At 35.7% G+C, this 21,023-nt stretch overlaps 1 protein-coding gene and 1 pseudogene across 1 annotated transcript; both read left to right on the top strand.

The window, feature by feature from the left end:
• The first annotated feature begins 982 nt into the window (after window positions 1-982).
• On the top strand, window positions 983-5,852 carry LOC125848725 (uncharacterized; annotated as a pseudogene).
• A 2,462-nt stretch (window positions 5,853-8,314) lies between these two features.
• LOC125849058 (senescence-associated carboxylesterase 101-like) lies at window positions 8,315-10,871 on the top strand. Its single transcript, XM_049529055.1, has 3 exons — window positions 8,315-8,685; window positions 9,078-9,620; window positions 9,781-10,871. Exons 1-3 carry the CDS (start codon window positions 8,317-8,319, stop codon window positions 10,579-10,581), a joined length of 1,713 nt encoding a protein of 570 aa, XP_049385012.1. The 5' UTR covers window positions 8,315-8,316; the 3' UTR covers window positions 10,582-10,871.
• Window positions 10,872-21,023: the final 10,152 nt, after the last annotated feature.

The following is a 21,023-nucleotide window of genomic DNA, read 5'->3' on the forward strand; positions in this document are numbered from 1 at the left end:
GCAGAATTAAGCGTAGTAACCAATTGCTTGATATGCTGGAGATAAGATGACATAGATTGTGTACCTTTCGTAGCTTGAGAAAGAGACTCCTTTAGACCTAAGAGTCTAGCACGAGAAGGTCTTGCATAAGTATTATGCAAGGTAGTCCACACATCGAAGGAGGTATCCGCTGAAAGAACCAGTGGAACTACCTCAGAAGATAAAGACGCGACTAAGGCACTGCGGATCAATTGATCCTGTCTATTCCAAAATTCAGAAGTCAGTTGTTGCCTCATGGGGGAATTAACAACATAACTTGTAAAGCCATATCCTATCAACAATGAGCGCCATTGAGTGTACCAAACTTGATAGTTTGATGGTGTAAGCTTGATAGGGGCCTGAGCCGATGCATTTATGGATAAAAGTTGTGACTCTTGAGTGAGATTAGATGAAGGAGAAAGGGAAAAAGAAGGTGTGATTATTGTGGATGTATTTGGTGGTTGTGGTGTAAGTGGAGGAATAGAGTAAGTTGTTGTGACAGTGGGTTGCTGGGAAGGAAACACTAAATTTGGGTAGGCTTGGGATGTTGTCAATGGTGGAATGATGAAGTTATTATTGATTGGTAATGGAGGAATAGTAGAAACAACTGATTCAGTTGTAATGGGAAGGGGAGCAGTGGTGGAGGTGTTTTCATCCATGAGAAACCAAAAACCAATCTGCTCAATCCCAAAAAAAAATGTACTGCCGTGTGGCTATGGCTCTTGATACCATGAAAGAGTTATATGTAAGTGTCTTACTTCTATTGATGTACAATTGTCTTTGTTTTATACATAATAGAGTACATCGACATGAAAGGAAATAAAGAACTAGTAAGGGAATTATCCACAAATAAGGAAAGCTAATAATATACATTAAGAGGGAGATATCTCTACACCAAATAAGGAGATAGCATTGAAGAGGAGGATCTGCATAACAGGGATATGGAATATTCCTGATAATGAAGACCTCAATCTCCATATCAAGATTTTCTTTCTTGTTTGTGCCTTGCACAGACAGAAAAACGTTTCTGATGATGCATTCAGGTTGAGGCTCTTCCCCTTCTCCTTAAAAGGGAAAGGTAGAACTTGGTTGGATGATCTTCCAGCACGATCAATCCACAATTGGGATGAGCTTTTGGAGGCCTTTTTGGATGAATTCTTTCCCCGGGGAGTGATTGTGGAGTTGAGGTGTTGTGTTTCGACATTCAAACAGAAGCCACATGAGAGACCCTATGTACCAGCAAGGCAACCAATCTCCACCCTATCACAATCAAGGTCAACAATTCAGTTTATCCGAGGATAATTATGAACAAGCGAAGGAGGCTACAGATTTCTCGGTAAATAATAATCGCAATGTCTTTGCTCTCCTGTTTGTCTGTTTTTAGCAATCTTAGTGCAACGTGGATCTTGTATTTGAAGAAACATCTGCATGTCCTGCTAGTATTCCAATCAAATATCATGTCATGAAAGTGAGATTATTAATTTTCTTATCTTGTAGCAATCAGGTTCTTCCAAAGATGAACCTATTGGGAAGAATTTTCAGGAAAAAAAGGATGCAAGTAAATCTTGAATGGTATGCCAAGTTGCTCTTTCATTTCTTAAATGGAAAATACTTCATTGAACGATCTTCTCACAATCACTTCCTCTTTTTTAGACTCTGTCGCCCTGCTTCTTTCATAAAAAAATACTATTTCATGCTGGTCACTTTAAAATATTTGTGGTAGAGTAGTTTCACGATACTTAGATTGACTTGTGTGTTTTCGAGCTGTTGAGCTTTAGTGGAATATATTTGTGATGCTGATGATAATTCTAGAATGATGTATATATATATACCCAGCACAAGTGCAAATGCTCAGCTTAGATTTGTTTGCAGCCTGTAGAGCATCTTGTAACAACGTTATACGTATAGTTAGCATTAGTTGCTTTTAGTCTGATAGTAAGTTTAGAAGTATCATCAAAACTCAACTTTCATACATGTGATTTAGTTAATCAGGCCTTGAGTTGAGCTTATGAAGATTTGTGATTCCTCCAATTGGTGGTACTATAAGACAAAAGACATAGTTGTTGGCGAGTTCAAGTCAGATGAGTGTAGTTATGCTCGCTAATGTCTTTGAATACCTTATGGGATGGAAACAAAATTGTTTTGTAAGTAGAGTGTTCACTGGAAAATGTCTTTGTTACTGTTCTATAACATGAAGAATCCATGTGTGTTCTGTGTATATTGGAAATGCTTTTTAAAAGGAAAGGTCTGTTTACACTTGAAATTTACTTGATTTTTGTTTAAAACTAGTTAACCATGTATGCTGTCTGCCCTCCAGTTAGATATGGTTGTATCAGCTTCTTTTTCAGCAGTTGCTCAGCAACAACATGTCAAATTAGACAATTTCCTTGAAGATCCCCCAATATCTACTTATTGCGTAATTTTTTTTTGTAGCCAATTATTTCTGTAGCAAAATCTTATCCGGTTCAATGTACAATTTCTTCTTAATGTACATTAAAATTTTTAGTTTTTTTCCAATATGTTAAGTGATTGCATGAAAGTTTGGCTTTGAGATTGCTTGGTTACCTGTGACACGTTCTATTTATCCACGGTATGCTCTCTGCCATGTGTTCCTTATATTCTTGTAAAATGCTGGTGTTGCTTCAAATAGAGCAACCTTTTATATGCCGCTAACAATGAAATCACGTATTGTCCAGTTACTAATTCCTGCTGGCTCTTTCTATGAGAATCGTTACACAGTTGTTGATTACGGCATTGCCTCAATTGCTAGTACTAAAATATCTAGTTTCTCTTGGATTGTCAAACTTCTATCTGTCTTTGAATTTTGATAACATGTTCTAATGGAGAAGTCGAGGTGCACACAAGCTTGCTCGGACACCATGGTTATAGAAAGAAAAAGAGTACCGGGGGTTGGGGAGAATGATTTCGCATTGGGGAGGGGAGAATTTCAGTGCCACCCTTTAGAAATGAGGAATATGAAACTGTGTCTGGGTTTGGGAAGTTAATAGAGGTTGGTCAGGATGCAGGGAGAAAGGGAGAAGAAAAAAAAGAAAAAAGAACATGCAAAAAGAAGAAGCTCAATTGGTCAGTTTTGGCTATTATCCAAACGAATTGTTAGTCTCGGATAATAATCCTACCCCCGCAGTCCCCATACTCAACATAATGTTCTCCTGCATTATGGGAGACAAAGTTATCTATCCATACTTCTCATGAATGCTCTCAAATGTGGAATATACAAGGTGGACTTTTTCCAGGGCATATATCACTGACTAAATAGCCCATGTCATTATTCAATAAAAATAGGTAAGACTTTTGTGAAAATTGAGTGCAACTCCAAATGTTGAAGATTGTTTCCAGGCTTCACTGTACTAGTAATAACTTTAAGTAAAATATATCTTTCATTGAAGCACATTCACGTGATTCACGTGTAGAACTCCATTCTAAGGAACTCTCTGATCTTAAAACACATTGTATTTTCTTTGGACTTATAGTACGTGTGCTATACTGGTTTTCTTTGTTGCTGCCAGAAAAGGAGTTACATAAAAAGTCTTACTCTGATCATATGAACATTCTTTTACGTATTAATATCTTTATGTTATTTGATTAAGCTTCTTGGAATACCTCTTTAACTGCTCAGTTCCCCCACATGCAGTTTCATGCATTCTTGAATTTTGATGGTGCTTCAAAGGGAAACCCTGGACTAGCTGGTGCAGGTGCTGTTCTGCGAGCCGTAGATGGAAGTGTGGTATGCTCCCTTTTCAGTTTGAAGACAGTTTTTTTACCATAATTTTACAGTTTTTCGACTTCTAATTCTCTTTTTCTAGGTTTACCGGCTGCGGGAAGGTTTGGGCTTTGCAACTAATAATGTTGCTGAATACAGAGGTGTAATCTTAGGGCTGAAATATGCGCTTGAGAAAGGTTTTAAACACATACAAGTTCAAGGGGACTCAAAACTTGTCTGCATGTAGGTCATGTATTCTCTTTCTTTTATATCCATCTCTAAGGAACACTATTTTTATTTTATTCCTTCAATTAGAACATGGCCATAGGGGGGAATACCCCAATTATCTGTAGAAAGATCATAGGTGTAAATTCACTATCAATCAATCTATCTAGCAAGCCCATTTGTGATGAGCTTTCTCTAAAAATGTAACTTAAAGGTGGCCTGAGAATTGTTTATGCAATGTCATTCTTTCTTAAAAAGTGAATACAATTAACTCTTTTATGGCTAAAAGGTTCCTGGTTTTAGAATTATGTGGGAAGTATTATAACTTGCCAAGTGCAATGGGAGATCTCATCCTTGAGCAGCTTTGCCGGAGCACTGTGGGTCAGATGGTTTTGGGAGGACTCCTAATGTTGAAGTGGGACAACAGAATGTAGGTTTACAGTTAGTTAAAGAAGCTTACTTTTCTGCAGCACTATTATTTTAGTCTGAATAAATAGGTCACGGGTTTGAGCCGTGAAATTAGTCACCGGTGCTTGCATCAGGTAGACTGCCTACTTGGCACCCCCAGGGTACGGCCATTTCCCATATCCTGCGTGAACATTAGATGCTTTGTGCATCAAGATGCCCTTTATTATTATATTGCAACATAAGAGATTAACTGCAACAGGTTAGGGAGTGAGTGTAAAATCCTATATAGGATTTGAGAAGTGTTGCGGCATAAGGAGTTAATCGTTATATTGCAACATAAGAGATTAACTGCAACAGGTTAGGGAGTGAGTGTAAAATCCTATATAGGATTTGAGAAGTATTGCGGCATAAGGAGTTAATCGAAATTATGGGTTAGGATCTTGGACTGTTAACTGAACCTTCAGGCATACAAATTTTAATTTAATGTCCAGGGCCTCGTTTAAGTGAATAATGGGTTATGTCGAGCCTTGCTTCTTTGGAATGTTGTCTGCCCATTTGCTTTCTAACTTACACTGAGATCAAGGTTGAAAAACTGAAGCTAGACTTCACCATGCCTGTCTGATCATTTTACTGGGATTGTATTTATTTACTAACTTAAGTTTATTTTACATTACTGTTTATTTATTTACTAGATCTACAATCTACTTGTTGGTCTACAGTCACTCATTACTTTATTTTCTATTTTTTCATGGAACAGATTCAGGGAATCTGGAAAAACTACAAACCAAAACATGGTGGAATTGTCCAAGACTGTCGAAGAGCTTAAAGATCAGTTTATGTCTTTCTATATCATCCATGTAGAAAGAGTATGGACAACTCTTGCAACATTTTCATAATTATGATCTTCTTGCTTGAAAAGAGTTTGTTTAGTGAAAATATGATGTGCTAAGTACTCGGGAATAAATGCTGTATGATGTCTCTGCATAAATGAGTGTGGTATAATCTGTTGAAAAGAACTCCTGAAACAAAAGATGGACAAGCAGTGGGTACTCGGAGGTTGGGTTCAATTTATGCAATATTCTTGGTGTTGCACCATCTGAAAATGGTTCTTCTATCGATCTGTTTCTGGATGCGAGTGCATGCTTCCCAAGCATGTCATTTGACTTTTTCTTTTTGCATGGCTCAATATGAGAGTCTACGGTGTTGTTTACATATTCACCTTACCCAATTCTTTTCAAGTTACCTTTCTGCATATGTTAACATTCATTTCTGAGGTGTTACTTATTTAACATGTCAGGAACTCAACACGGAAGCTGATATGCTGGCAAATCTAGCGGTGTTGTTAAACAGGATGCTTGCTTTTGCAGATGGTGAAACTCAAGTAGAATCGGCATGAAGTAGCTTATACTGTGCAGTCTTGAACCACTTGATGTTTTTGGGATTTTGGAGGGCCAATGCTACCAAGAAAAGCAATACGTGTTCTTATGGTCTGAACAGTTTATTTCTCTGGATTATATGCATGTATTAACCTAGTTATAACTCTGGATAGCCCAACTTAGATTTGGCTTTACAGTTACATAAGCCAACTACTTTTTGTAGCTTTAAATTGTGCAGACTGAAGTAATATGAGTCAATAGGTTCAATTAATTAGGTACTGACTGGTTTAATTGTTCATATGAGATAGTTATCCTTTAAGTCTAATCAACTTCATTTGGGGGGTAGTGGAAAGGGAAATCGGGGAGTGGATTACAACGTGGGGAATCAAACTCCATCAATAAGGTGAAAGCTTAGGTAACGAACCAAATAAGCTACTAAGATTCCTCAAGTTGGATTAACTTACGTACTAAGTGCATAAAAAAAGCTTGTGATTGGAACACAATTGACCCAATCGTTATTTTTCTGCAAGCTTTTTACTCAAGTGGCTTTCAGCTTCCCTTTTTTTAATTTATAGGCACAAGAGGTCAAATGTTGATTGTTGTGAAATTACTGAATGAATCTATTTTACTCTTACTTCGATCTCAGAAGAATGCAACAACCATCAAAATAGGCAAGAAACTTTTTCTAGGAATTGCTACTTTTGCTAATCCTCGTTATGTGTAATTGAATATACTTTACACACTAGTAATTAAAGGACTAATTAGTTTTCATGTGTTCCTAGCTTTAAGAAACTCTGATGTTGAACAGTACCATCCTTAAATTACATCAAACATTTTGATAGGCTAAAGATGGTTCTCATGCATCACCAAATTGGCTTAATGTTTTTTTTTTCCCAAACATATTTTGCGTGTTTTATGAGCATTCCAGCTTCTTGTTTCTCTAATTTGTATTTTAGATCAAGTTTGAATCTATTCTTTTGAATCGTTTTAGAATTTCACATTTTATATTGTCTATCATGTTTTTACCAGTTACATAATTATGTATTTTGACACTCCATGAGTACTCTTTAGACCTCATTTAGGGACCCACTCAACAATGAGATGGAATGTAAAATATTATTTTGTGACCTTTTTTTCTCATGTATTTCTCAATAAAAACAATAGTTATAGGCTTATAGCGATGATAGTTTGATATACCACACTAAGTTTGAGGATTTCAATGAAAAAACAAACACACTCAGCATCAATGAATACATGACATTTGTCGTTCACATACAACTCTATTGCTAACCATGATCAATAATATATATATGATTACCTTAATCTATTAATACTAATTTGGCTTGGTGTAAATATCAGAGCCACTCATTAACCATAATAGAATCATGCACAAAGTTTTCTTCCATGATATGAGTTAAGACTATTCATGCTATAATGTAAGATACAGCGGAAGTTGGGATGCAACTTCTTCAAACTAATTAATTGGTTTATGTCCTTTGGAAAATTGTCGTGACGTGTAGCATATTCTACTTTTGCTTTATGTTACAATCATTGTCGTTGTGATAGTACTACATTTTATAATTAAACTACCACTAGTTTACTCCTTTCTCCTTTCAAAAATTGAATATTTCAATTGATTCTACCTTATAGTCAAGAAACACCATAAGTGTGTTTTAATATTAGGATATCAAGAAGTATAATAAGTATATAAAGAAATATTACTCTTCACTATATCTTCTTATAATAAAGCTAGTGCCTGCATATTTAAAATTAAATATCATGGAATCATCCTCTTACTCCCACCAACCCTCCCCAAATTATCAAATTCATGTCTATATAGTACACTAGGCATCAATTTAATAGTGTAGGACTTGTTCAACTTGCAGAAGAAAAAAAGTCTTCAAGAATGGAAGATGATTAAACTAAAGCTGAGTTAGAAACCTCTCAGAAGTTTAACCGATTACGACTACTCTCTCTTTTCTTTTTCTTTTTTATTGGGAGGGAGGAGGAAACAGGGGGTGTGGGGGCAAGAGAATTACAAAGTAGAAATAAAATTATGTCCAACAAATCGAAAGTTTAGATAGTTAATCAACTAAACTACTCTTACTTACGAGTAGTCATGTGTACCCTTAGTCCCATATGACTAAAATTTCTTTAATTTTGTTTCATGTCAAACTGTGTCACGTAAACTGAAACTAAGGGAGTATTAGTTATACTAGTAGACTTGAGAGTCAAGAAAAATCAAAAAGTAAACCACCATTCCCTTCTTCTCCTTCAATTTCTGGGCATTTTCTTCTTGTCCTTTACATCTACTTTCCTCATTCCTTTCTCATTTGCCAACCTTTTTTGTTGCCTCATTTGTCAAACTTGTATTTTAACTTCTTGTGCAATATCTTCTACTGTTATGCTTATTTATATTAGATGTTAGCTAGGCCTTCAGGGATATCTCAAATTCTCCAAAGGCCAAGATGAGTTCCATGTGAGTGGCAATTTTTATTCTTTTATAGCATATACTACAAAAAGTTCAAATCTTTTTTTTTTTTATTGTTCAAGATTGTATTGTTTTACATGACCCAATTTTTCATTTTTTTGTTTCACAGGTTTAGTAGTGGCCAAGAATTGGCAAATTTGTTGGTGAGCTCAGATCTACTTCATCATTCTTGGTTTACAATCTCTGACCTTAGGAATCATCCTTATTTGAATAATCCAATTTTGGTTAAAGTTTACCCATATCATTCAAATGGTGCTATTGTTGCTTTTGTATCCTCTCCTACTTGTACTCTTCCGAAAGAAATGGTCTCTTCAGAAGATCTGGAAGGTTCTCAATCTCCTTTTGAGTTCATTTCTACCAAACGCAACCCTCATTTCTCAGTTAACAAAGCAGCAATAACCCTTTTTGCTTCATTACTGAATGAGCTCTCTGCCCTCAAAGAACAGGTACTATAATATTCTTTTATTTCTCTGCAAAATTTGTGATTTCTCTTGAGCCTTCCTTACTTGTGCTAGATATTACTTCTTCTGTTTTAATTTATTTGTCTGCTTTTGACTTGGTACAAAACTTAAAAATGCAAAGTAACTTTTAAATTTTGTGGTCTTAAACTAAAGTTCTGTAGAATGTACTGAAATGCTATTTCATGTTGTAGTCGTAGACATAGTAGGTAGAGAGCTAGAATCAAAGAGTTGCCAAAAAAATTAATGACTGACTGCATTCATTAAATCTATAAATCTAGAATCTTTTATAGATTTTATGGTGTTACATACTTTTGGCTGCAGGAACCTTGTTGTTCATATATTCATGTTGATATTTTGTTCATTCTGATTGACTGCAGTTGGGCAATGTCAGTCCTCTAATAATCACTGGAGTGTCTTTGGGAGGTTCTGTGGCATCTCTATTCACTCTCTGGCTACTTAAGGACAATAATGAGCGTCCCACTTGCATCACTTTCGGTTCACCTCTTCTTGGTGATAGTGGCCTGCAACAAGCCATATCAGAACGTCCATCATGGAATTCAAGCTTCTTGCACATAGTCTCGAACCATGATCCAATCCCAAGATCTTTAATTTCACCTACTAATGTCTTTGCTGGTTCTATTCCTCAATCTTGTATTTACAATCCATTCGGTATGTTTCTGCTGTGCTCAGATTCAGACTGCTCCTGTTTTGAGGAACCTGAATCAGTTTTGGATATTATGATGGAAATGAACTTAAATAGCCAACACCAGGACAATCCTTTCTTGGCTTTCGACTATGAGCAGGTTTTGGAACGCCTCAAGCGTAGAGTAATCTTTAAGGGAGCTTCTCAGCTGTTTAGCGTGGATCAACTTCAAGCAGGTATTGATCTACAGCTAGAAGCAATCGGAATTGGTGGACAGGTAAAACAAACTCTTACTCCTTAAATGAAAGCATGTATAGTTTCCCTTTCTTTAGCTAAAGTTCGAATGAATATGAAATCAATAGAAATAACATTCATAAAACTTGTTTCTAAACCTGTATTTCTAACTTCTATAATGCATATATTTGTCGTGGCAGCAGACAAGTAACATGAACCCTCTAAGGACTAAAGTGAAGAAAAGAGTGGAAGAATCTTTTGCAAAGAAGAGGAATGCCTTTGATCCTGGCAAGAAGCTAAACAAAATGAAAGAATCTATGGCATGGCTAGAGTGGTACAAGAAAGTAACCCTGAAAGAAGGAGGCTACTATGATAGTTTTAAACGCAGTGAGAATCGAGGCAGGGATGCTGTCAAAAGCAGACAAGAAATTGTCAAGCACCAAAGAGTCCTCACTAAGTACTGGGAAAAAATGGTTGCAGAAGTAGAGAATATGCCACAAAGAGAGGAGACAACTTTTCGTACTCGTTGGCTGTATGCAGGGACAAACTATAGAAGGATGGTCGAACCACTCGACATAGCTGAATACTATATGAAATCAGGGAACATAGACTATGTAAAACTTGGAAGATCCGAGCACTATAAAAAGTTGGAGGAATGGAGGAAAGAAGATAACCCGTCTGGAAGTGGTAACTATAGAAGGAATTCCGTTAGCCTCACTGAAGATTCTTGCTTTTGGGCGTATGTGGAGGAAGCTATTATAAATTCCAAAAGACTGAGAGAAGGCAGTCTAGAAGAGAAGGAAAATGCAACGGAGCATTTGGTTAATTTTGGGGAATATGTAATGAAAATGATATGGAGCTATTCAGTATCCTCTGAGATTTTCCAGCCTCAGAGTAGCTTCAGGAATTGGTGGCAAGAATATAGGCAAGATATTCTAAGCTGTTTGAGTAATTTGCCTTTGGCCATTTACATGGAAAATAGAGAATATGAAAGTTATGCTTAGAATGGTAGTTAGTGTTAACTACTCCAGTCTCCGTCAGCGGTAGTGGTCGGCCTTATAAAGCTCTAAGCCTCGCTTTCCCTCTCCCCTTTACTTACTAAGTGGAAAATAGTCGTTGGCATTCTAAAGCGACTCTACTCTAGTGCATAACTTAATAAGATATATATGTAAAAATGTATTGTATTACCATTTACCAAATAGGTCTGTGCACACTCCCTGTAACATTCCTGTTTAGTTAATGAAGTTTTATCTTTAGTACCCAAAAAAAGAAGAAAATTTTATGGATTTTACTTTTCGTTCGTAATATCTTAAGAAGCTTGAATATCAATTTTCAAATTGTTTGGAGACTATTTGAGGTGGATTTGAGCTGATTTTCAAATTAAAAACTTGAGGTTGAAAATGACTCCATCTATGTATATCCCCCCCCCCCCCTTTGTTGTCCTATATATCATGTATATCATACACATATACCCATGAAAATATGGGTATGCTCAGTGATATACACAATATATACATGTGATATATTTTATCAAGAGACTATAGAACTGAAATTTAACGCCAAACTAGTCCACCTCACCTACAATCATCCTCTTCATCTAGAGGGGTCAACCGTTAATCAGAGGCGGAGTTAGAATATCAGTAAATAAACTTAAAAGCTTAAAATCCAACACACCATTCTCTATCCCCATTGAACAAGTAACTCGTTATCAGAGAAAAAGCATTTCATTTCCAAATCCTAGTAGTGCCTAAAAGTCTGCTCATTTCTATAAATCTTTTTGCAATTCAAGTATACATGAGAAATGAGTTAATATCTCAGATGTTCACTCAACTTTGAGTTGTTTACTTAAAAAGTCACTCAACTTTAAGTTGTTTACTTTGAAAGTCACTCAACTTTGTTTTATAACTCAAAAGTCATCCAACTATAACTTAGAAAGTCACCCAACTATTTATATTTCACTTAGAAAGTCACTCAATCAATGTAAATAATCTTTTCATTAAATTTTATCTTAAACTATTTTTAAAGAAATAATAAGATATCTATTTTAATTATTTTATTGATCCACTCCAATTATTTAATTATAATCTTTCTATAAATAACGTAAAAAACGTAGCAAAAAAAAAACAGCTTTTCGCTTCTAGTAATTATAAAACTAGAAATAAATTGTTAAAAGATTACCAAAAAGAAAAATTGGAATTGATAAGAAGTATAATTAAAAAAAAGGGGCAGTAACGATCTTCTACTATTTTTTTTAATGAAAAGGTAGTAAAAAAACAATAATTAAAATAAGTATCTTATTTATTTTTTTAAATAATTTAATTATTTTTCGTATTTTTACAAAATTTAATGAAAAGAATATTTAAATTGATTAAGTGACTTTCTAAGTGAAATATAAATTGTTGGGTGACTTTCTAAGTGAAACATCAATAGTTGAGTGACTTTTGAGTTAAAAAACAAAGTTGAGTGACTTTCTAAGTGAACTATTCAAAATTGAGTAACCATATGAGATATTATCTCTTTAAATATGAAAGAAAATTACAGTAATTTTATATTTTTTAAGAAAGAGTGAAAAGACTGTTTTGTCTAAAGGAGATACTTTTCTTGAACTTCAATCCTTTTAGGTTTATATGTACCAAGTTATAAATAGATTAACACGCGATCCGGATTTAGTCGGAGCTTCAATGTAGGCTCCGGACACCAGGTGGGAAACAAAAAAAAAGCATTAAATCATATTCTCTTTTAGTCTTCGTGAGTATGGCAATGGGAACTCACATTCCAGAGGAAGAAATACTTATGGACATTCTCACCAAACTTCATGTTAAGTCTCTTTTTCGTTTTAAATGTGTTTCGAAATCTTGGAAGACATTATTCTGTCAAATTTAGACATCCACCATTGATACAAGCTCCATGAGAGCATCCTTCACAAGGTGGATCAACTTGGGGAAAAAGAAATCTGTTTTATTGAAGATGCCAATTTGTACTTTATATACAACACTTGTAACGTTGTGACTTAGCTAACTAATCTACTCAACTAATTAGTTAATTAACAAACTAACAACTAACTAACAAATCAACAACTAAGCATGCTGACTCAGCATATAATTAGGCAGCAACTTATCTTAACACCCCCTCTCAAGTTGGAAGTGTGCTCTTTACATCCAACTTGCCAAGAATAGTTGAATGTTTAATTCATGTCAATGCTTTTGGTTAAGATGTTTGCGAGTTGTTTTGAAGTAGTGACATGATGCAGGGTCATGAGGCCATCATGTAGCTTGTTCCTCACAAAGTGACAGTCCACTTCTATATGTTTAGTTCTTTCATGAAACACTGGGTTTCTGGCAATATAAAGGGCTGACTGGCTGTCACAAAATACTGCATAAGGTGTAGAGGTTGGCACTGCTAGTTCTTTAAAGAGTCTATTCAACCGCACTAGTTCACCAACGACCTTTCTCAAAGATATGTACTTTGCTTCAGCTGAAGATAATGATACATTCTCTTGTTTCTTGGATTTCCAGCTGATTGGAGTGTTTCCCAGTAAAACGATGTACCCTGAAACTGATCTCCTAGAATCTGGGCATGCTGCCCAGTCAGAGTCACAAAAGGCTCTTACTATGCAGTCATGACTGTTAGACATGAAGATCTCAAGTGTGGGATCTCTTTTAATGTATCTTAGTAAATGAAAAATTGCATGTAAATTAGGTTCTCTGGGATCTTGTAGGAACTGACTTAAATGTTGTACTGCATAGGATATATCCAACTTTGTATTGGTGAGAAAATTCAGCTTCCCCACCAATTTTCTATAAAAAGTAGGATCTGAAAGAACTGTCCCTTCCTTGGCCTTCAACTTCACAGTGGGATCAAGAGGAGAAGGAGAACAGGGGCAATGCAAGCAATCAAACTCTTTCAAAAGATCTAGAGCAAACTTTCTTTGTGAAATCAGAACTCCATCAGATTTGTACAAAACCTCAAGGCCTAAGAAGTAATGCAACCTTCCCAAGTCCTTGATTTTGAATTGGTCATGTAAGAACTTCTTTAATGAATCTATTTCTGCAGAATCAGTACCTGTGAGTATAACATCATCCACATACACAGTTGATTTGTTGGAATTTTTGTAGAACAAGGAGTAGTCATTAACTGAATGAGTATATCCTCTAGAGTACAAGGCAGCAGTCACTTTTTCATACCACTGTCTACTAGTTTGTTTGAGGCCATAGAGTGATTTGTTCAGCTTGCAAACCAGACCTGGTGTATTAACCATTAGACCAGGAGGTGTTTCCATATAGACCTTCTCATCTAAGTCACCATGGAGAAAGGCATTGTTGACATCAAGTTGATAAATACTCCAGCCTCTTTTTACAGCAGTGGCAATCAAGGATCTCACTGTTGTCATTTTGACAACTGGTGAGAAGGTTTCCACATAATCAATTCCTTCTTGTTGAGTATAACCTTTGACAACTAACCTAGCTTTAAACCTTTCAATACTTTCATCTACCTTATGCTTCACCTTGTATACCCACTTACAACCTATGGCTCTCTTACCCAAAGGTAGTGGCAATAAATTCCAAGTGTGATTAGCATGTAGTGCCTCAAATTCCTGAGTCATGGCTGCTTGCCAAGCAAGATTAATGGTTGCTTCCTCATATGACATTGGTTCACTATCATGACATACACTTTGTAACAAAAACTGACTGTCAGGAGAGATAGCATCAGGGGTAATATGGTGATGGTTGGAGAACAAGGCATGTAAGGACAGGGAAGAGGTGTGTTGTTTAGGTGTAATAGTAGGTCAATGATAATCATTTAAATATGCAGGTGCTTTATGAGTCTTATTTGACTTTCTTGGAAGAGCGGGTTCATCAACAGTGTGAGTTATGGGATCATTGACATCAGGTGGTAAAGTAGTATCAAGTAGTGAGCTAGTATCCATAACACTTACACTTTCATGGTCATTTGAATAAGGTAGAGGTACATAGGTATCTTCACAATCAAAATGATGAGTAAGATGAGTAAGAGGACCAGGAGAAATGCAATGTAAAGATTTGGAAACAGAATCAAATGAGGCACCTTTGGGTGCATATGTAAATGGAAAAACAGTCTCATGAAATACCACATCTCTAGAAACATGAATCTTCCTGGTGACTAGGCTCAATACTTTGTATCCTTTTGTTCCAAATGGGTACCCTACAAAGATGTGAGGTGTTGTTCTAGGTTCGAATTTGGCCCTGTGAACTTTGGGTATAGTGGAATAACAAAGGCATCCAAAGCTCTTTAGAGCTGAATATAGGGGTTTTCTTTGGTATAGGACCTCAAAAGGACATTTTCCATGTAAGTAGTTAGAAGGTAACCTGTTTATTATGTGAGTGGATGTTAGGATGCACTCTCCCCAATATTTTTGAGGTAGGTGGGACTGGAACATCAAAGCTCTGGCTGTTTCTAATAGATACTTGTGTTTTCTTTCAACTACACCATTTTATTGTAGTGTGTATGGGCAGGACTTTTGATGAATTATGCCTTTGAATTGGAAGTAAATAGTGGCTTCATTGTTTATGAATTATAAGCCATTGTCTGACCTAATGGTTTTCAGAGATGTGTCAAATTGGGTTTCAACCATGGAAATAAAAGCCTTGGTCACTTGGAGAGCATTGCTCTTGCAACTCAAAAGATGTGTCCACGTGGATCTATTGTAATCATCCACCATTGTGATGAAATATTTGTGGTTATCATGTGTGGGAGTGTGGTAGGGCCCCCAAAGATCCACATGCAGAAGTTCAAACAACCTTGTGGATTGAGTAGTGCTTTTGGAAAAGGGTAATCTGGTCTGCCTAGACATGGGACAAACTGGACAAAGAAATGGTTGTTTGGTTTTAAAATTTACTGGTATAGAATCTATGGTTCTTATTTTTGCAAAAGGTAGATGACCAAGCATGTTGTGCCACAACAAATCTGCATTATTTCTAGGATATAAAACTGAATTCAGGACAATGTGTTCATTATTATTACATGAAATGGAGCTAGTTATAGGGGAATATAAAAGACATGAATGAGAAGAGGATGCATGATTATTCATTACAGAATTAGAAATGGAAAAACATGAGGCATTGGTAGCTCTTCTAGCACTGCTATCTATGAAACATCTTGAGCACAAGAAGTACAGTCCATCCCTGCACTTACCAATCTCCTGAGGCCTCTTCATTGAAAAGGCCTGCAATAGACAAGCAGTGTCAGTGAATGTTATAATGCTCTTTAAGGGAACAGTGAGGGAATGTATGGAGATTAGATTGAATTTGAATGAAGGCACATACAACACTTTATACAATGTTATCTTGGGTGTAAAAGTTACATCTCCTAGTTTAGTCACTTTTACTTTGTATCCATTTGGTAGGCTTATCAAGATATGGTATGGCAAAGGTCTAATGTTTGTCATGAAGGATCTGTGAAAAGTCATGTGGTTCGATGCCCCTGAATCTAGGATCCATAAATCAGATTTTGATTTAAAATGTTTACATGAAAGCTTACCGACATTAATTGAGGATGTACAAACTACATTACCTGCAAAGTTCAGAGAACCATTTCCCACATCAGGATTATCTGCAATTGCTCCAACATTGTTCACTTGGAAATGATGAAGCATGGTCATAACATTGTGGTATTGTTCTCTTGACAAGCTTACACTGTCATTTGCATCCACCTTTGTTTGATTAACCCCTTCATTGAGCATTGAGTCAACTGGTGTACTATGGACATTTCCTGCAACTTGTTGTCCAGAATTGAACTTGTAATTGTAGTTGGGATTAGAGTTGTATGCCTAGTTGTTTCTATTGAAATGTTGGTTAGAATTAGGATTTCTGGGATACTGAGGAGAAGGATTCTGTTTGCCATGTTCATTTTGAGTACTTTGGGGGTATCCGTGTAGTTTATAACAATTTTGCATTATGTGTCTTGTTCTTTTGCAGAAATTGCAAAACAACTTAGATTTGTCCACATAATTCCCAGCAGACGAGCGTCCTGTGTTGCTAGTGGAACCACAATTGAAATTTCTGGATCCTGAAGAACTAGCGTTAAGGGAGACAGAGTCCAAATTCATCACATTTCTTAGCTTGAATTCTCGTTGTTTTTCATCTTGGATTAGAATTGAGAAGGCTTGGGCCATGGAAGGGAAGGGATTCAACATAAGAATACTCCCTCATACTGCAGTGTGTACCTCATTTAACTCCATGAAGAACTGAATTAGACGACGATCCTGCTCAGCCTTGTGCACATTCTCATTTGCTCCATACAGACAAACACATGTGCAGTGACTCTTAATGCAAAGGTTATTTAGTTCTTCCCACAATTTCTTCATTTTAGTGTAATATGCAGTGATGTCAAGAGTACCTTGAGTCAAATCATTGATTTTCTTTTGGATCTGGTACAATTTTGCTCCGTTAGTCTGATCGTATCGATCTTCAAGTTCCTTCCAAAACTCTATAGAATCATTGACATATTCCACACTGTCAGAAATTTCCTTGGATAGGGAATTGAGAATCCACGATGTAACCATGTCATCGCATCGTTCCCACTGCCGGAATTGGATGGAATTGACTTCAGGTCTCTTGCATTTACCATTGAGAAAACCTAATTTGTTCTTCGTTGAGAGGGCTCGAAGTACACTTCGTCGCCACGATCTATATCATCCTTCATCAAAAGGAACTGGGATGAGTGTTGCGCCGGGGTTATCTGACAGATGCATATACAATGGATTGCTCGAATCAATCAAGTTACAACCTCCTGTGTTACTAGAAGTAGCAGTTGATAACTATTCATCGATCGCCATGGAAATTGAAAAGAGCAGAAACTATAGAAAAAAATCCAACACTGGCAACAGATGCCAGAGAAAATGAGATGAAGAAAAATTGAGACGAAGATGAAATTTTATCGACGAATCTTTACCTACGCTCTGATACCATGTCAAATTTAGACATCCACCATTAATACAAGCTCCATGAGAGCATCCTTCACAAGGTGGATCAACTTTGGGAAAAAGAAAATTGTTTTATCGAAGATGCCAATCTGTACTTTATATACAACACTTGTAACGCTGTGACTTAGCTAACTAATCTACTCAACTAATCAGTTAATTAACTAACTAACAACTAACTAACAAATCAACAACTAAGCATGCTGACTCAACATATAATTAGGCAGCAGCTTATCTTAACATATTCTCTGAACCTTACTTTAAGAAGAAGCATCTCAATCATGCCTGCTTATTGGGGCGTCCTCTTCGGGTAAAACGGATTTTAATTTCTATTGCACTTCTTTATCCCCAAATCGACTACTTGTTAATGATATACATAAAGTTTTTTGGCCAAGTCTTTCTGAACCATTCAGTGGTTGTAAAGTCTATTGCTATTGCGATGCCTTGTTTCTCATTAAGATTTGGACAGGACTTTCTCGGGACGAGCCTTCAATGATATTGCTATGGAACCCCACCACGTTAGAATCAGTAGTACTTTCCCTTTTTGAATCGTCGCTAGAACAGGAATATACTTATGGATTGGGATATGACTCAACTTGCGATAATTATAAAGTCTTTAGAATTGACAAGGAGGGTGATGCATTAGATGAAATTCTCGCACTAAAAAGTGGTTCCTGGAGAGAAATTTGTTCGCCCTCAAAAAGATTTGGGGGCGATGCTTCCATGTTACATGGTAAGGAATGTTTGTCCTTTGAAAATGGAGCCTTTCACTGGCTTGATTATTATACGGAATCCATGATGTCGTTAAATATTTCAAATGAGACATATAAGAGATACCCTTACCAAAAAATGTGTGTTTATCCCCTGAAAAACATAATTGGGATGTGACTATTGAAATGGGCATATCTGTATTGGGAAGTATGCTTTGTGTTTTTAATAACAACGAGATCACTTTCAATCTATGGATAATTAAAGAGTATGGCGTTCAGGATTCTTGGACAAAGTTACTCACATTACCAAGTAATGGGGCTAATTCAATTGTGCCCATATATAGTTTTTCCTATGGTAAAGTTCTACTTCAATTCGAAAACTGAAGGGACGATAAACCACATATTATTTATAGAATAGGTGAGGATCGAATATGGCCTTTTGATTGTAATGATATTGATTCACTTTCCTTTTTCATGGATGGTTTTGTTTATACAGAAAGTTGGACCAGTCCTTGAGTGATTGACACACATCTGATTCATAAACAAGGGATTCATAAACAAACAGACTTGACAGTCCTTAGAAAGCGGAAAAGAGAGGATTTGCAAGAAAAAGTCGAATAGATTGACCTATGAGCATGAAAGGATATTTCTTTTGATAAAGTTTAGCCTACCATTACTTATTTAGTTTCGGCTACCATTACTTAGTACTAGAGCTTTAATTGTTTTATTTTTTTTGTCAAGAATTTTTGTGTTGCTTTATTTTTTGCCCTCTCGTCCTATTCTTTTTCACCTAGCTATTTTCATATTGATTTTTACCCTTCTTAATTTTGCACGCCAATATGCATTGTTGATACAACTATAAGTGATTGGATTGTTTTCTAAATGCGCAAACTACATAAATTCCAGTACTATAGGTCAGATACATGTAACATTACTAGCAGTTTGTTAAATAATTCAAAAATGGAAAAGGGACTATCAATTTTATTCTTAGTTCTCATCGTATCGTCATTCAATTAGTTTTACATTTCTTTAAAAAGAATATCCAAATACAAGATACTTTGTCAATCTTGACACGAAGTTTGATGTTTTTTGTTTTATAAACACTACACACTGAAGCTAGGTTTATAATCAAGCAGTGACTTACAAGAGTAGCTAGACGCTTACTTACAACTATACTAATTTTTTCAAAAAAAGATTTTTCGTGTATTGCACGTTTTATGGTTATAATATGCATATATATTCTAAAGAATACATAGTGTTAAAACAACATACATTCGAAAACACTAATTCTCAATCCTCCGGAGACAAATATGAACTGATGACCATTGCAAAGGAGGGGATCACACAACACATCAGTCAGGCACTCACCTCCTTCAAAGAAATGCTCAAGACACCGTACTCAAAACATGAATTTGAAAGGCAAAAATTAAGCACCCATGAAGAACCAATGGATCTAGGAGAGACCCCAACCAGTAAAAGAAGCATCGAAATTGATACTGATGATATCCAAGGAATATACCTTACAGAAGAGGAAAAGTAGAGGATCTATAAACCTTGGACTTATTCCATCATAATTAAAGTCCTTGGTAAAGAAATCAACCATCTCTACCTAAAACAAAGACTAGCCATTATGTGGAGGGCATCAAAAGAAATAATACTCATATACCTGGGACACGACTCCTACATAGTCTAATTCTTTAAAGAAGAAAAGCTACAAACACTACTAAAAAATTGCTAAAAAACGACGGAAGAAAAAGCGACGGACGGCGTCGCTCCAAAAAAGCGACGGACTAAGAAATGCCGTCCGTCGCTTTTTAATTAAAATAATTACTTTTAAAATTATTTTACAAAAAGCGACGGACTGCATCTCTTAGTCCGTCGCTTTTTATTAAAAATAATTATTTATAAATTAAACAATAACCACACTGTCCGTCGTTTTAATTTAATTTATTTTATTAATTAGTTTTTTAAAAAAGCGACGGACGGCATCTCTTAGTCCGTCGCTTTTTGGTCAAAATATCAAGTCAAACATTTTTAAAAAGCGACGGACAGCGTCTCTTAGTCCGTCTCTTTTTAATTAAAATTTTTTTAATTTTTTTTTTTAAAAGCGACGGACGACATCGCTTAGTCCGTCGCTTTTTCTCGCGTTTTTTTGCTAATTAATTATTTTATATAGATAGTGACGCAGTCCGTCGCTTTTTATTAAAAATAATTATTTATTAATTTAAAAAAAGTCACGCCTTCCGTCGCTTTTTATTAATTTTTATTGTTTAATTATTTTTTAAATTAGCGACGGACAACATCTTTATGTTCGTCGCTTCTTGGTCAAAATATCTGGTCAAATATTTTAAGAAAGCGACGGACAATGTCTCTTAGTCTATCGCTTTTTGGTCAAAATGTTGGTCAAACATTTTTATAAAAAAGCGACAGACATAGAGACGTTGTCCGTCGCTTTTTTAAAAATATCGGCACTAGCAGATGCAATTTTCCCCATTTCTCCATATAAAAAACAAAATTGAGAAATATTTTGATTTAATTTTATTTAAATCTTCTTTCGGAAAATGGTTTTGTGTAAAATTAAAAACAAAAAAAATTATAATACCGACTTTCAGATGTCGGTAAAATTAAATAGTATGTAATAAATTAATTTTTTCAATTAACTTTAAATAAATCGTCCTCCGAATGACGGTTTTATATAAGTTAAAAAATAATTTAATATAAAATACCGACCTCCCGATGTCAATATTATTTAATTAACATGATTACTTTTTATTTATCT

Source organism: Solanum stenotomum, chromosome 12 (assembly GCF_019186545.1).
Source record: "Solanum stenotomum isolate F172 chromosome 12, ASM1918654v1, whole genome shotgun sequence".
Classification (NCBI taxonomy): Eukaryota; Viridiplantae; Streptophyta; class Magnoliopsida; order Solanales; family Solanaceae; genus Solanum; species Solanum stenotomum.

What these genes read in the sequence shown, in the direction of transcription:
- LOC125849058 (XM_049529055.1), top strand. Translation starts at nt 8,317, where the DNA reads ATGACCCAATTTTTCATTTTTTTGTTTCACAGGTTTAGTAGTGGCCAA. An exon ending in TCTCTGCCCTCAAAGAACAG is followed by an intron (nt 8,686 to 9,077) that starts GTACTATAATAT and finishes GATTGACTGCAG; the next exon opens with TTGGGCAATGTCAGTCCTCT. An exon ending in CAATCGGAATTGGTGGACAG is followed by an intron (nt 9,621 to 9,780) that starts GTAAAACAAACT and finishes TCGTGGCAGCAG; the next exon opens with ACAAGTAACATGAACCCTCT.